A 16,439-nucleotide genomic window follows, 5' to 3' on the forward strand; every position below is an offset into this window, starting at 1 on the left:
TTCCTGATTCTTCTTAATATGTGTATGAAGCAACTGCAGTGAAAGTGATGCGTGTCTTCAGTGTCTAGTGTTTTTAGCTATTAAAACAGACATGTAGAAATATTAAGGGAATGGGAATAGAGTTGAGTTTAGGGAGTGACTGTTTATCCTGAGCCCGTAGGATGGTAGCTTTTGGCCACCTTTCTTCGCAGTTTCATAGTTCTTTCCATCAAAACAGTATATTTGGAATTGATTGAATTTTTGGGCATAGTTTCGCACGGTTTATATTTGTAAGAGATTGATGGATCCAAACTCATTTACAAAATGAATTTTAACTGTCGAATTGTTGAGTAGCTGCAGAAACCATTTAGGTTTGTGCTATGTATGGGAAATAATCTGACAGTTGTCAGGTGAACATGAGTTGGAGTAGAGAGGTGGTGAGTGCTGAAAAGATCTGTAAGATCATTTCATCATTAGGCATTATTAAAGTGCAGTAACCCCACTTCCTCTGTATAAATGTGTCTGTTGGGGCAGAACTCTGCACCCTCCAGCTTGCTGCCTGTTTGTTTCACCCCGATATACATGAGGCTTTGAGGCAGTGCACTTGATGAGGGTGCCCATTTCTTCTTTGCCCCAAATGCTCAGCCTAAAATTATTCTTGGCATACTGAGCTGTCTGTCTAATGTCTGTCTGTCTGTCTTTGAGACAGGGTCACATTATATATTGCTGGCTAGCCTGCAATTCTCTGTGTAGTTCAGGCTAGCCTTGAGTTTGTGGCATGCCTCCTGCCTCTGTGTCTCAAGTGTAAAGATTCTAGGTGTGTATTACAGAACTGGAATGCTGTTCTATTGTTAAAAAGCACATATGTTCTAGATAATACCTATACCACCTTATTTCATCTGTTTAAATACTTCACGGGGAAGTTACTCTCCTTTGTTACATGTGGGAAAAAACAGTATTACAGACATAAACCATTTGTCTGAGGTTACAGTCCTCTTAAATGTCTCCTTTCATAACTAGTCTGAGAACAAATTCTTGTACTTTTTCTTGTTAATCCAGATTGTTTTATAGTTTTCAGGATAAAGGTAAAGTGTGCTCACTATCTTTGGGAGGCACTGCTGTTACCATCAGCCTACTAAACTTGTTTGACTTTATATGCTACTCTGAATTTGCTGTTTGCTGGATTCTTGTAGACTTTACCCTCAGGTGCTCTCTTTGTTTATTTCTACTGTTTCATTGTAAGTTGGATAATTATTAATTAAAAAGTCCTCACTATTTGGTGAGTGCATGAGGTGATTGTGTGCAGTCTTCAGGAGCCTGGAGCTGGAAGTTACTTCTTCACAGTATCAAAGCCTGATGTATCCAGTGGCCAGGAGCTTGCCCTCATTTTCAGATAGTTTTGGCATTAACTTGTGGGCCCAAGCCCTGATGAAACCTACAGCTTTAAGAGATAAGATTAAATATATAAACTAATAATTTATAATACAAAATAGCTTCTAGTTAAATGATGATATAAGCTGCCAGGGCTGATGGGGTTAAACAGTAACTGGAGGAAGACCATTCAGTGAAGAGAGAAATGAAACCATTTTATTATAGCCCTGAGCTTAGGCTGCATTAGTGTGTAATCTTCTCATTTATCACAGCAACCCTGAAAAGATGGTAGTTATCATTCCCATTTGACAGATGTGATAACTGACCTTGCAGCTGAGCAGGATGGGATTCAAGCTTGGGTCTGTGTGGAATTAATGGTATGCAAATTTATTCTGCATTACCATCTCTCTAAAATAGATCACTTGTGTTATACTTTAAGAGATATCTTCAACTACCTCCCCCCTTTTTTTCTTATAATAAAAAATATACAGGGCTGAAGATATAGTTTAGCACGCTCACTGTTCTTCCACAGGACCCAAGTTCAGTTCCCTGAACCCACATGGCAGCTCACGACTGTGAGTAGTAGTGGCACATGCCTTTTATTCTAGCACTAGGGAGGCAAAAAGTCAGGTCTCAGAGTTTAAAGCCAGGGTGGTCTACAAAGCAAGTTCAAGGACAGCCAAGGCTACACAGAGAAACCCTTTCCCAACATCCTTATTTCCTCCCAAATTAAAAACGTACATGCTAAAAAAATTGAAGATAGAGAAATCACATAAAATGTTACCATTTGGAGATAAGAGTGATTACAAGTTTGCTGTGTGTGTCCCCGGGGTTATGTTTCTATAGAGTATATGACATCTGTATTACATATGTGTATGTGCACATGTTTGCATGGCTATATACTCAAAGGATATATTTTTAACCTTTATATAAAATCAGAGTAGCTATGTATATTATTTTGTTTTGTTTATTTTTATAAAATTTAATGACTATTTTCTAAAGTGTACTTTTTTAAATTCAACAAAGGCTTCTGTTCTGTATATGTGCTATAATTTATAATCAGTAATTTCTCATGATAGTTTAAGCTTTTTTCTTTAAGATTTATTTTTTTTATTTTATGAGTATATTGTTGCTGTCTTCAGACACCAGAAGAGGGCATCTGATCCCATTACAAATGGTTGTGAGCCACCATGTAGTTGCTGGGAATTGTGGGAATTGAACTCAGGACCTCTGGAAGAGCAGTCAGTGCTCTTAATACTGTGTCATCTCTCCAGCCCAGAGTTTAAGCCCTTTATAATATTTTACTGTCTCATGCTTATTTTTTGCTCAGTAAAAATTTTATGTAAACTATTTTGTACATATTCTTGATTGTTGCCTAACAACTTTTATGTCTCCTTAAAGACTTGATTCAAAACTGACAGCAGCATAGTTGTGCTGTTTATATCCTGCATAGTATGTTCTCTAATGTCTGTCTGTCTGTCTTTGAGACAGGGTCACATTATATATTGCTGGATAGCCTGCAATTCTCTGTGTAGTTCAGGCTAGCCTTGAGTTTGTGGCATGCCTCATTAGACCTTAGTAGGTCTAATAGTGAATATTCTCTTCTGTCTAATTCTCATCAGTAGAGATCAACCAACCCATTCTGGTTTGATAGGTTTAACTTGTGTTTCTCTGACTACCAGAGAGGCTGAGTATTTGCAGGGGTTGTCATCAACAGGGCTGCCAGCCAACCTTGGATCTCTCTTCCTTTACTAGTCAAAACATAAGAGAAGAGAAGGACAAAAGGCTTCATCTTATCTGACTGTTCTTTCATGTCCTGTCTGTTTGCAGATCTCTGACATCTACATTAGTGGGGAATCAGGGGATATGTCAGCCAAAGAGAAACTGCTCTTGTGGACTCAGAAAGTAACAGCTGGTTACACGGGCATCAAATGCACCAACTTTTCTTCCTGTTGGAGTGATGGGAAAATGTTCAATGCGTTGATTCACCGATACAGGTGCGTACCATGGGATCTTACTGCTCCTAGAAGAAATCCTTCTCATCTGTGTGTAATTAACTGCCACACCATCTTCCCCTTCCACCAAGAATTAGACTCTGAGTCATTGAATTGTTTGAGAATCAGTCTGTAATGAGGCTACTGTTTTAGGCACTGGCCAAAGAAGTGACCCAGTCAGAGTTCTTGCTTTCAGGGAGCAGACTTCCACTGTGGAGAATAGGCTGCACATTTTCATATAGTGGCAGGTACAGTGGAAGGGCACTATTACAGGGTTGTGGTAATTTGGACAAAGGTGGCCAGAGATTGCCTCTTAGATGAGTATGTCAGAAGTGAGCCATGCAGTCTCTGTGGTCAAAGCATCCCGAGTAGGTGGAAGATCAAGTGCATAGGACAGGAAGAGGGACTGGGTCAAAATAAGGAGCCGCTTACTATGACTTGGTATGACAGGAGGAAGGAAAATAGGAGTTTTAACCACAAACCAAAAATAATCTGAGCTCTGAGCAGTCATATATGTCAGTTTCCACTTTGTATCAGTTTATTAATTTCAGTAAGCTTGGAATTAGGCTCATTAGGTTCCTGGTGTGCAATTAGAAACAGGATCAGGGTTAGTAACTTCTTACCTCTTGAGTTCTCTCTAACTCAGTGTTTTCAGTTCTGGGAGTTGTTAAGAGCTTATTGTGTGAACTCATGTGCAATGCAGACAGTGCTTTTTCATGTTGCTCGCTGGACTTTTACAGGCCTGATCTGGTAGACATGGAGAGAGTACAAGTCCAGAGCAACAGGGAGAATCTGGAGCAGGCCTTTGAAGTGGCCGAGAGGCTCGGGGTCACCCGACTGCTAGATGCAGAAGGTGAGAGTCTTGAGATTTTAAGTATATTTGGCATGTTCTGAAAATTCCATCTGGCAGGATCCCTTGTTCTGACCAAGAACTCTTATCTTCTCTCAGATGTGGATGTGCCATCTCCAGATGAGAAGTCTGTAATCACTTACGTGTCTTCAATTTATGATGCCTTCCCCAAAGTCCCCGAGGGAGGAGAAGGGATCAGTGCTACGGTAAAAGGACATTTTCCTAAAATACCAATTCACAGAGGTAGAAAGCCTCCATTAGATAGTGCTTTTTAGTTTTTATGCATAGAGCACTTTCACCAAGACCACCTGACTCTGCATTATCTCTGTCAAAATGGACACTGTCCCTGAGAATGAGTCTAGGTATTGCTAATTTTGTGCCATCTAACATAGACCATTTGGTGTTAAATGCCAGCCCCCCACCCCAATGTTCTTTTTATCCCCAGCTGTAATTCAAGATGAAGCATTTTCGTCTCAGCTACTGATAGAAGTATGATTAGGCACTATGGCTGTGCTCTAGGATAGCCTGCTGCCTCAGCCTCGCTGTGTTGTAATTACAGTGTGAAGAATCACCACCATGCTTGGAAAATACCCTTGTTCATAATCACAGTAGCTTGGTTTATAGTCTTTCTACCTGTCAGGATATTGAATGCCAGCTGGAGATTCCTTGGGGAGCTTTGAGATTGAGCCTTTGAGCACTAAAGAGAGAGTTTTATATGGTATGGGGTGACCTTGGCTACTTTATCCTGTGCTGCTGCTGCTCAGTACAAATCGGACCTGTGATGTTTCCCTTCTGACTGTAGGAAGTGGACTCCAGATGGCAAGAGTACCAAAGCCGAGTGGACTCACTCATTCCCTGGATCAGGCAGCATACAATCTTGATGTCAGATAAATCTTTTCCCCAGAACCCCGTTGAACTAAAGGTAAAAAAGCGGGGACTGAAGGTGCTTTTTATAAATTCTCCTTGGGTTAAGCCTCAGAGCTTGATGTAGTGGGTTCTAGTGAGGAGATGTAAAAAATTGTTCCCTGTTGCTTTAGTCTATTGATTTATTCATCAAATATTAATCTTTGTAGGCACTTTATAACCAATATATACACTTCAAAGAAACAGAAATACTGGCCAAGGAGAGAGAAAAAGGAAGAATCAAAGAGTTATATAAGTTATTAGAGGTAAGAAAGCATATTTCTGGCTAAAATAAGGTTTACAGTTTGTACTACTGTTGTTTATTAGTAGGTTCCACATGTTCTCCTTTTATCCTGAATTAGTAGTAATATCCTTAGTGGGCCTTCAAATTTTGTGGTAATGGGACAGTATCAACAAGCTGTAATTATTAAGGGAGTTATTAAGAAACAGCATCTTTATTCAGACATTTTTTCCTTGCTTTTTAGAGGAAACTAAGCCTTTCCCCCAGTTTACAAGAAAGAAAATTTTCATTCATCTTTTGATTCCTATTGGATTTGAAGCTTTAGAGTTAGGTGTGTTTAACCTTGCCAGAATGAGGTTCATCTCTCCACATGTTAGGCCTTAGATTAAAAAATTTTGGCTTATAAATTGTTAGATGCTTATTCTTTCCCTATATTAAATAATGGGGGAGGGCAGAAATGCTGATTGACTAAGAACCCCCCCCCCCCCAAACAAAAAAACAAAAACAAACAAAGTACAAATAGATGAAAACAGGTCAGAGGGCAGGGCTGTGGTTTGGGATTGAAAAGTATCTCTTTCAGGTGTGGATTGAATTTGGCAGAATTAAGCTGCCTCAAGGCTACCACCCTAACCACGTAGAAGAAGAATGGGGGAAACTCATTGTTGAAATGCTAGAGCGAGAGAAGTCCCTGCGGCCGGCTGTGGAGAGGTACGTCCGGAAGGTGGTCTGACATTCCCTGGGGCTACTTTGAGTCTTGTACTTCATTATGGTTTTTATGTTTTTCAGGCTAGAATTGCTGCTGCAGATTGCAAACAAAATACAGAATGGTGCTTTGAACTGTGAAGAAAAACTGACACTAGCTAAGAACACACTGCAGGCTGTAAGTGTTGTCACATGCCTTCTGCTTTTTACCCAGCTGCTCTGACAGTCAAAGTTAACTGTTGAGGCATCCAGCAGTGTTTCTTGCTTTCTCTTGGTTTTCTCCATCTTAGTGGGTGAGAGCAATAGAGGTTTCTCACCCTTATTCTTTTTCTGTCACAGGATGCTGCACACCTGGAATCAGGACAGCCAGTGCAGTGTGAGTCAGATGTCATTATGTACATTCAAGAGTGTGAGGGTCTCATCAGGCAGCTGCAGGTGGATCTCCAGATCCTACGGGATGAAAAGTACTACCAGTTAGAAGAGCTGGCCTTTAGGTGAGTACTGGGGTCCCTAGGGAGGGCTGGCTTGCTGTGAGGTAATGCATTGAGACTGAAATAAGAATCAGGCACTGAATCTTCACCTTGATTCTCACACTTCTGCGGCTCTGGTATGCATGCACATAGTATATGCAGGAAATGTCCTGTGGTGAGCTCCACTTTTAAACACCTCTCCCTCCCACTAAGTGCCATCTTAATGTATTCCTTTCTATTTCAAAATGACCTGCAAAGGTATGCTAGCACATGTGACTTTGAAACACTGGTAATCTACTGAACTCATTTAGGATGCAGAGTGTCTAAAGTCACATGGCAATTCAGTATTTATTCTGTTATGACCTTCAGGAGTCACAAACACTATGTTACTTCCTTCTAATTAACACTTTAATTTGACATTTGCCTTGAAAAATACCAAACTAGATGATGTTAAAATGCCACTTCACATTCCTGTAATAGGTTTTCAAAACACTTTCTCTAATATAGTCTAATTTTTATTTTTACCATGTGCTTGTTAAATAAATAACGAACAATTTATTTTAAGCATGTGTTAAGTCTCTTCTTGTACTTCAGGGTCATGCGCCTGCAGGATGAGCTGGTCACCCTGCGCTTAGAGTGTACAAATCTATACCGGAAAGGCCATTTCACGTCACTTGAATTGGTCCCGCCCTCTACTTTAACCACCACTCATCTGAGAGCAGAGCCCCTGGACAAGACGACTCATTCTTCTTCTACCTCCTGGTTTCGAAAACCTATGACCCGGACTGAACTCGTCTCTATCTCCTCCTCTGAAGACGAAGGCAATCTTCGATTTGTATATGAACTACTCTCTTGGGTAGAAGAGATGCAGGTAGGTGTGGTCCAGAAAGCTGTTGTAAGATGACCAGGTTGCTTTGTGTTCTTGGTAGAGGAAAACCTTAATTGCTGATCCTGTCTGCATCTAAGAACCCTTCTTATTATTAAGTGTCACTTTGCCTCTCCACTATTTAGTCCAGGAGGCCAGTGTAGCCTAGGCTGTCCTTGAACTCATGATCTTCCCGCACCAGCCTCCTGAATGCTGGGGCTACATATGCCACCATGCCTGATTCCTTTCTGCTAATATTCTAAATGAACAGAGTCAGTATAGATTATCACAATCCCACACTTTAGCATCTGTTACTTCCTGCTGACTGTGCCCTAAGTGGTAGCTTGTGGGACACTTGCACATCTATATATCGCAGGTATCTGTTCTGATGCTTCCTTTTTGGAAGAGGAGTTTATTGTTCAGTTTTTGTTGTTTTGGTCATATCTCTTAAGATTAAGCAAGACTGATGTATTTATTACACATGTCCAATGGCACTACTTAATTATATTCTAGTTTAAAAGCTCAAATTTGACTTGTTCTGTGCCAGTCTATGTTTGTAAACCCAGGTCTCAGGAGATGATAAATTCCAGGCCAGCCTGGACTGTGTAATAGGACTCCTATCTCAAGAAAAGAAAAGATAAAGCTGGGGGTGGGGGACAAGATGGGGGCAAGAAATCTTCTATTGGCTAGTTGCTGATTCTGTGAATAAACTAAATATTTTTCAAATGTCCCTCTACCTTTTTTGTCTACCCTATGAAATTTAGAGACTCATAATGATTTGTTGTTTTAAGACAGAGACTCACTATGTAGCCCTGGCTGTCCTGAAACTCAGAGATTTGCCTGCCTCTTGTCTACTGAGTGCTGGGATTGAAGGCATGGGCCACCATATCCTATAAAGGGGAATGTTAGAGCATCCAGCCTGTTAAGACCCTTTCTGACTAAGAAACTCAGGACTGTTCTCTCATATGCCAACACTGCTGAAGTAATGGAGCTTCCTCTCTTGCTGTTGAGGCTTATAAGAAGTCATGGAGGGCTGGTGAGATGGCTCAGTGGGTAAGAGCACCCGACTGCTCTTCTGAAGGTCCAGAGTTCAAATCCCAGCAACCACATGGTGGCTCACAACCATCCGCAAGAAGTCATGGAATGATAGATTGTTCAGATGCACAATTCTTATCCCTAGCCATTTTGTTTCTTTAAGTCAAGGTCTTCTATAGTTCAGGCTGGCCTGGGGGATCCTGAGCCTTCTGTTTCTATGTTCCAAATGCTGAGATTACAAGGATGTGCCACACCACACCTGGCTGTTACCCTTAGTCATCTCCTTCAGATGTTGACGTTAACAACTTTCTTTTCTTCCATAAGTTATAACACAGCTGTGCTTTCCTTTCAGATGAAACTGGAGCGAGCAGAGTGGGGTAATGACCTGCCTAGTGTGGAGCTGCAGTTGGAAACACAGCAGCATATCCATACCAGTGTGGAAGAACTAGGCTCAAGTGTCAAAGAGGCTAGGTTGTACGAGGTATATAGCATGCAGAATCTACATTACAAGAGTTCTGGGGAGTAGCATGTATTGGGAGGTGTGTCAACACTGCTGTTTCTTGGAAGGAAGAAGCTTTGAAAAACAAAGTGTATAATGAATACCACTTTACAACAAATTCCCACTTTATTCAAAGTGTCTCTATTAACCTTTAAAGAACTTTGTGAGAAAAGTATTTTAACTATCAGATATCTTTGTTACTAAAAAACAAAACATGATCTTAGGGGCTGGAGAAATGGCTCAGCAGTTAAGATTATATTGCTCTTATAAATGATCTGAATTCAGTTCCCAGCACCCACATCAAATGGCTTACAACTGCCTGTAACTCCAGCTCTAGGAACTATACAGGCACCTGCACTCAAATGCATATTCTATACAACACACACACACACGTACACACACACACACACAATTTTTAAAACTAAAAGAAAAACTGAAAAAATTTAAAAAGTGATACTGAAAGCTGGAGCCAGAATTTAGTAAATAGAAGTATCTAAACTCAGGTCCTTTGTTACCAAAATTCATATTCATTTCCCTTTGCTGTGAGCCTGCAGTAGAGAGCTGCTCACTCAGTACATCCTCCAGCATGTCATTTTGTCTTTATCGTTGAGGGCTTTGGTTGGTTTGGTTTCTGGGGTTCAGTGCCTGCTAAGCAAGTACACATTACTGAGCAGTACCCATGCTCTTTCTGTTTTTTTCTGTATCCCTCTTTCCACCTCCGTTCAAAGCAGCAAGTGAGTAGTTTGGCAGTCACCAGGGGGTGGTGCGGGGGGGGGGTCTGAATTGCTAGAAACACAGGAACGTGAAAAGTGTGGGTTTAGTTACCCTGCTGAATTGATGTCCACTCAGTGCTGCCTCAAGCTATGAAGTCTGATCTAGAACCTAGTTGTCCAGGCCTGTGTTTCCCAGAGCAGGGAGCCCCTACCGATGGACATCCTGTTTACATGGCTGAAGTATAGTTCACTCACTGTTTCTCTAATGAGTTTTGCTTTCGCTCCTTTCTTGTCAGGGAAAGATGTCCCAGAATTTCCATACTAGCTATGTCGAGACTCTTGGAAAGTTGGAGACACAGTATTGTAAATTGAAGGTGAGTTTTGACTGGTTGACTTAGATTGTGCTCATGGAGAATTGGCTCCCTCCAAACAACACTTTCCTAATTCAGAAAGCACATGATTTGGGTCTTAGTTTTCTTCTTATTAAATTATAACTATTATTCATATGGGTTATAACACTTTTTTTTGAGGCATTATCTCCCCACATAGCCCATAATACCCTTTAAACTACTCTTACCCTAGCTTAGTCCTTGAAACACCAATATCATAGATAGATGTATTTCACCACAGCAAACTTCTAGATTTTTAAAGGGTCAGAAACCACTGCTCTTGAAAATTATAAACAATTAAAACCAATCTTAGCGGGGGCTGGTGAGATGGCTCAGTGGGTAAGAGCACCCGACTGCTCTTCCGAAGGTCAGGAGTTCAAATCCCAGCAACCACATGGTGGCTCACAACCATCTCTCTAACAAGATCTGACTCCCTCTTCTGGAGTGTCTGAAGACAGCTACAGTGTACTTACATATAATAAATAAATAAATCTTTAAAAAAAAAAAAACAAAAACAAACCAATCTTAGCTATCTTCTTCACCAATGGCCGTACATATTTTAAGGTGCCATAACTGATGGAGACCATTCCCTTGTTTATTGCTTTTCATTCCCTTCTATAGAGGTTGTCTGTGGTAGGAGCCAAGATCATTCTTTATGCAGGGACCCTTACAGCAGCCTGTGAGGCACATCTTCAGCGTAAGATTGACAGTGACCATGGAAGTTTTCTATCAAACTGTGTAAAACTTGAGACCATGGAGAAGAACTCATATATTAAAAGCAGCCTTAGTGGGCGTGTGTGTGGCTTAGTGGTAGAGAATTTCCTAGCATGCCTAAGGCCTTAGGTTTAAATACTAACACTTTAATGCAAAAGCACCAGGCTTAGTACATTTTCTGTGATGTTCCTTCCTGATGTTGCTGTGTTGTCTTCTCCAGGTGCACAGGCTAGCAGTCTAATCTTTTAACTCATGCTTTGTCCAGGAGACTTCTAGCTTCCGAATGAGGCACCTTCAGAGCCTGCACAAATTTGTCTCCAGAGCCACAGCTGAACTGATCTGGCTGAATGGGAAGGAGGAAGAGGAACTAGCATGTGATTGGAGTGACAGTAATCCCAATATCTCAGCCAAGAAAACCTACTTCTCTGTAAGTCTCACACAGTCTTTGTCATGTTTAATAGCAGTAGCAGGAGACAGAGAAGTAGTCTGCAAAGACTCTGCTTCTAGAGCAGCTGTTCTCAACCTGTGTATTGAGACCTCTTTGACAAACCTCTATCTCCAAAAATATTTACATTCCGATTCATAACAGTAGCAAAATTACAGTTATGGAGTAGCAACACAAATAATTTTATGGTTGGGGTCGCCACAGCATGAGGAACTGTGTTAAAGGGTTACAGTGTTTGGAAGGGTGAGGACCACTGCTATAGACTTAACGTGATGACAGGTAGAAGCAGGGACTCTGCTCATCGCATCTGTTCTGTGAGAAATGTGTGTGGAGGAGCAAGAGCCCTTGAGTAGATTCATTTAGAAAGCTATGTTATGAGTAGATAGATCTGCAGTCTGCAAGTAGAGTCATTTCAGAAATTAATACAGCTTTGTTGTTAAGATTACAGGGTGTGATGAATCTAAATTCAAGTTCTGATTTGTCCACTAGCTAGGTCTGTGACCTTGGGCAAGGCACTTAGTCTCTCTCAGTCCTTGTAAAAATGGGATAAGAACTATTTGAAAGGGCTGTATAAAAAGTTGAGTAAGACTTAATAAGCTAATCTAAGCAAAGTGCCTTATTATACAAGAGTTAATATTTAAATAAGTTGTACTTTTAGATTTCTATAATAGTTGAATTTTTATTAACATTTTGGTCTTTATCTCTTAACATGTAAAATGGTCGGGAATATTCATCATTAATGGGGCAATGCCTTCTACTCTCTCCTCCCTCCTTCTCTCCACCCCCTCTTCTCTGTCTCTGTCTCTCTCTTTCCCCACTCCTTTTTAAACTTAAAAAAAAAAATACTTATTTTATATGTATGGGTATTTTGCTTGCATATTGTCTGTGTACCACATATGTGAGTTACAGACAGTTGTGAGCTACCCTGTGGGTGTTGGGAATTGAACCTGGGTTCTCCGGAAGAGCAGCCAGTGCTTTTAACCACCAAGCCATCTCTCCTGCTTTGCCTTCTATTCTTTATAATGAAGAAGTAGACAAGTAAGTGGGAGTATTTTTTTGCTACTTTCAGTATTTCCATACACAGGGTTTTAAAGCATCTTTATGCAAACAGTCCACTCTTCTACTAGCACCCGCTTTGGTTGGTTTAGTTCCATTAATCTACAGTTAGTAAAAACTGTGAGTATTGCCTGATTAGAGAAGGACGTAGGAAGCCTCTGAAGAGAAGAGGAAAGACTGGATGTTCTGATGCTGTAAATAATGAGTGTGGAAACTATGAGGCCGCTAGACATACACAAAACGTGCTCTGAAACATAAAGGAGAAAATATTAAATCTGGTATAAGAGTTCATAAAAAAGCCAGCATTTAAATTGTGTCTTGTATTAATAGAATTTTATGTCAGAGGAGGACATTTTGAGCTGAGAAAATAGTGAAGCAAAGCCTGCCTGCCAGTGCTCTGTCTCCAGTGTGGGGTACTTGTATGGTGCTGGCTCACTAGCCTTCCTAACCATGTTTGCTCTTTTCTGTGCCTCCTGAGTTCTCCCAGTCTACTCAGGGCTAGCTCAGGTCCTATTGTATTTTGTGAGTCCCTTCCCCTTAATTCCATGGGTTTTGCCCTTTTCTGAGATACCTAGGCATTTGCAGTTTATACCTCATATTTTGGTATCGATCCTTTTATAGGCTCCTTAAAGTCAGGCAGGAAGCATTGTTTTCTTTATTGCTTCTTCTTCCACAATAGCATTTATTCTATAAAATTAAATTCAATTTGCAGGAGTTGACAATGGAACTGGAAGGGAAACAAGATGTATTTCGTTCTCTACAAGATACAGCGGAGCTGTTGTCACTTGAGAACCACCCAGCTAAGCAAACAGTAGAGGTATGTGATTATAAAATGTGTGAAGTTAAAAGGTAGTGTGATAAAAATTCTGAGATCAGGAGCTTTGTTCTTCCAAGGCCTGGTGAAATTCCACATAATTTGTTTTTTTTTTTTGTTTGTTTGTTTGTTTGTTTTTTGGTTTTCCGAGACAGGGTTTCTCTGTGTTGCCCTGGCTATCCTGGAGCTCACTTTGTAGACCAGGCTGGCCTCAAACTCAGAAATTTGCCTGCCTCTGCCTCCCAAGTGCTGGGATTAAAGGCATGGGCCACCACACCTGGTTCACATCATTTGTTTTTATATTGGCTTCTTTTCTTTTCTTTATTTTATTCACTTTTGACTTATTAAAGAAAGAGCTTGTGTCTTTTTTTAAAACAACTCTTCATCATTTAAAAGTAACGGATTCATCTTCCTTTTTTAAAAAGATTTTTATTTTTATTTTATGTGTATGAGTGTTTTGCCTCCATATATGTTTGTGTACCACATGCATGCCTTGTATCTGTGGATGCCTAAAAATGGTGTTGGATCCCCTGAGAGCTGGGAGCCACCATGTGTGTGCTGGAAACCAAACCCAGGTCCTCTGCAAGGGCACTAATGCACTTAACCACTGAGCCACCTCTAGTCCCACATCCTACTTGTTGATATAGTGCTATTATCCAGAGAAGAGAAACAGTAGAAGAATCAGGAAGGGTTGATTGATTTATTGATTGATTTATGCTATGTTTTTTCTGGCTTGGTCATTTAATTATACTTGAATATAGAAGAGGCTTTTTCTGGGGAACCCCTTTTTATCACATCTGTGTTGGATGAAAGGCAAGCTTCTTTCTCCTGAGAAGCATTGCCTAGCTGTCCGTCAGCGATGCCTCTCCAATTTCTCCTCGTTCAGTAGCAGGATTGTACTTGGAAAGAGCCTCACACATATATTTTGAGCCTGGGAGACTCATGCACATGTGCTTGGCTGTTACAGGCATATAGTGCTGCTGTCCAGTCCCAGTTGCAATGGATGAAGCAGCTGTGCTTGTGTGTTGAACAACATGTAAAAGAGAATGCAGCTTACTTCCAGGTATGGTCTTGGTGGTGGTGGTGGTGGTAAACCCATTTATGCCAAACATTAGGTTAAAAATATATCCATATGGTAGAACTGGATGCTACACACTGTAATTCTAGCACCCAGGAGATAGAGTTAGGAAGATCAGAAGTTTAAGGTGAGCCTTGGGGTATATGAGATCCTGCCTCAACAAACTTATCTTTTACAGTACAAATGGACTCTAAAATCATAGTTGTTTCAACTATTTGTACTGGGCTCTACTGAGTGGGTTTTCTCTTCTATGTTCTCTTCATCTTGCTGTCATATACCTGGCTGCAGGTTGCTCTAGTTAGGAAGGAGGCTGTTTAATCCCAAATGGTGCCCAGCTTCAAGAGAAGGAGGCATGGACTACCCCTTAAAGAGAACATCTGTAAAATATTAAGATTTTCCCTGCCCCCCATCCTATCACATCAAAGAGTATACATTTTGCTTCAGGTGAAGATGAAGGAGGAAATAAGTTATTTTCTCTTTTAAGTTTGTCTCTTTGGTCATATAATTACATTATTGAAGTAAATGCTAGTTTACTTAGCTTTTAGGTTATTTCATGAAATAGGCCTCAGGCCAAGTGCTGCCACTAGACAGAAATCAAGAAGGGTTAGACAGGCTGGCATTCATATAGGAACTAGTGAGTTTTACTTGAATGCATCACTTCCGTTTTACTGAGGTGGCTTTTTAAAGCCTCTCGTTTGTACTTCTGGTCCAGGAGAGTGCAATCAGTTTTGCTGTGCTTGGCACATAAGATTCCTTCTTTGTGAGCCTCCTCCTGTGCTGAGGCACTGAGCACTAGCCACCCTTTCCTTTTGTTCCATAGTTCTTCAGTGATGCCCGAGACCTGGAGTCATTTCTGAGAAACCTCCAAGACTCCATCAAACGGAAATATACCTGCGACCACAGCACCAGTCTGTCTCGCCTGGAGGATCTGCTCCAGGACTCCATGGTGGGTGTTGCCTTGGTGGGGACTTTTGCTTCTGAGAAACAGAGTAAACTGTGTCAGCTGCTGCTGAAATTCATATCCTTGAAAGCTCTAGGGCAGCGGGTCTTTCTTACAATGAAGTGTGGCTCACATCCAGTTGTCTAGTGAGTTTTGTCATCTCTTTGCTTTCCTTCTCTGAAGAAGTTGCTAATGGGCTTTCTTTGGATTTGCTGAGGTAGAGTCCTTGTCACGACTCCCTGAGCCGCTGACTGCCCTGTGCTTCCTTTGCATCGCCCCTAGTTTATTGCAGTCAGTGGGGCCAAGGCCCAAGCTGAAGGGCAGTGAGTGACATCAGATTTGTTCTTTCTCTTTTGAGACACAGAAAGAGAAATCTGAGCCAGATTTCCCCTCCTTGACTGTTTCTTTAGGTAATGAGATATTAGAAAGTTGATTTTAGATACTAAGGCCAACATTAACATCTCAGTTATAGGTGATACACTATTTGCCCAATTTTTAATGTAATATTACACATTATACAGAATTGGCAAGACAGGGCCCAGCTGCATCTCAGGGTGTACGCAGCTGGGGTATTATGTGTGCATCTCAGGAGATGAGTTTAAATATGAGAACCAGAATAACCCAAGGCATTTTTGTTTTGCTTCCCTTTAGTTTTATTTATTTATTAATTTATTTTGTGGGTGAAACTAGGACATTTTTGTGGAATTGAGGTTCATGCTTAAAGAGTCTTGTGCATGACATGCAAGCACTGTACCACTGTTAGTACTGGCCTAATTTTCTTTTCATTTTTTTCTTTTTCCTTTCTTTTTTAATAACAATTTCAGACATAGTGAACCCATAAGTAGCTTTACATCCAGTTTACATGGAGTGTTAACTTGGAATGAAGGATAAAACCTGACTTTACAGTTACTGTCTTTGAAATGTCTCTCTTGGAGGTACTGCGAGTGTGAAGGAGGAATGTCATCCTTGGCTCTGATCTCCTCCCTCCCACAGAGTACCTTCCGGTCATAGGGTACTCCTCTGGAATTGTCATATCTTCTCTTCTCAAGGAGGGTGCTCGCTGCTCTGTTACCTCTTCTCCAGGTCAGGGGCATCGGGTTGGCGGCATCATCGGGACATGGAGTCACACCTGGGTCTGCTCCTCAGCTTGTTCACCAGGTTCCAGAGCACCTGTCCTGGCCTCTGGTTCTTTTCAGAGCTTTTACCACGACGAGCACTTGGTCTCCGGAGCTAGAGATATTTGGCTTGTGGGTTAGACATCTTTATTGCAAGGAAACTGGAATGGGTAGACCAGCTCGCAACTATAGAAGTGTGGCTGTCTCCCTGATTTACTCCATCCCTCTTTCTTAACTAATGAGTTAAAGTTGTATTTCTTCCAATC

The 16,439-nt window shown here is 41.0% G+C and overlaps 1 protein-coding gene across 17 annotated transcripts in view; it reads left to right on the plus strand.

Moving 5' to 3' along the window:
* Macf1 (microtubule actin crosslinking factor 1) overlaps window positions 1–16,439 on the plus strand; it is a 341,227-nt gene that overhangs the window by 175,127 nt on the left and 149,661 nt on the right. For all 17 annotated transcript variants that reach the window (XM_085838977.1, XM_085838973.1, XM_085838974.1 and 14 more), the window contains 15 exons: window positions 3,181–3,347; window positions 4,085–4,197; window positions 4,294–4,400; window positions 4,997–5,116; window positions 5,268–5,363; window positions 5,919–6,046; window positions 6,125–6,218; window positions 6,380–6,534; window positions 7,105–7,381; window positions 8,763–8,891; window positions 9,919–9,996; window positions 10,991–11,152; window positions 12,939–13,043; window positions 14,008–14,103; window positions 14,939–15,064. In XM_085838977.1, the coding sequence (XP_085695103.1) occupies window positions 3,181–3,347; window positions 4,085–4,197; window positions 4,294–4,400; window positions 4,997–5,116; window positions 5,268–5,363; window positions 5,919–6,046; window positions 6,125–6,218; window positions 6,380–6,534; window positions 7,105–7,381; window positions 8,763–8,891; window positions 9,919–9,996; window positions 10,991–11,152; window positions 12,939–13,043; window positions 14,008–14,103; window positions 14,939–15,064 (1,953 nt within the window). The remainder of the gene's footprint in view (window positions 1–3,180; window positions 3,348–4,084; window positions 4,198–4,293; window positions 4,401–4,996; window positions 5,117–5,267; window positions 5,364–5,918; window positions 6,047–6,124; window positions 6,219–6,379; window positions 6,535–7,104; window positions 7,382–8,762; window positions 8,892–9,918; window positions 9,997–10,990; window positions 11,153–12,938; window positions 13,044–14,007; window positions 14,104–14,938; window positions 15,065–16,439) is intronic.

The sequence above is a fragment of the Mus caroli genome, unplaced genomic scaffold (genome assembly GCF_978045245.1).
Source record: "Mus caroli unplaced genomic scaffold, Mus_caroli_1 scaffold_6, whole genome shotgun sequence".
Classification (NCBI taxonomy): Eukaryota; Metazoa; Chordata; class Mammalia; order Rodentia; family Muridae; genus Mus; species Mus caroli.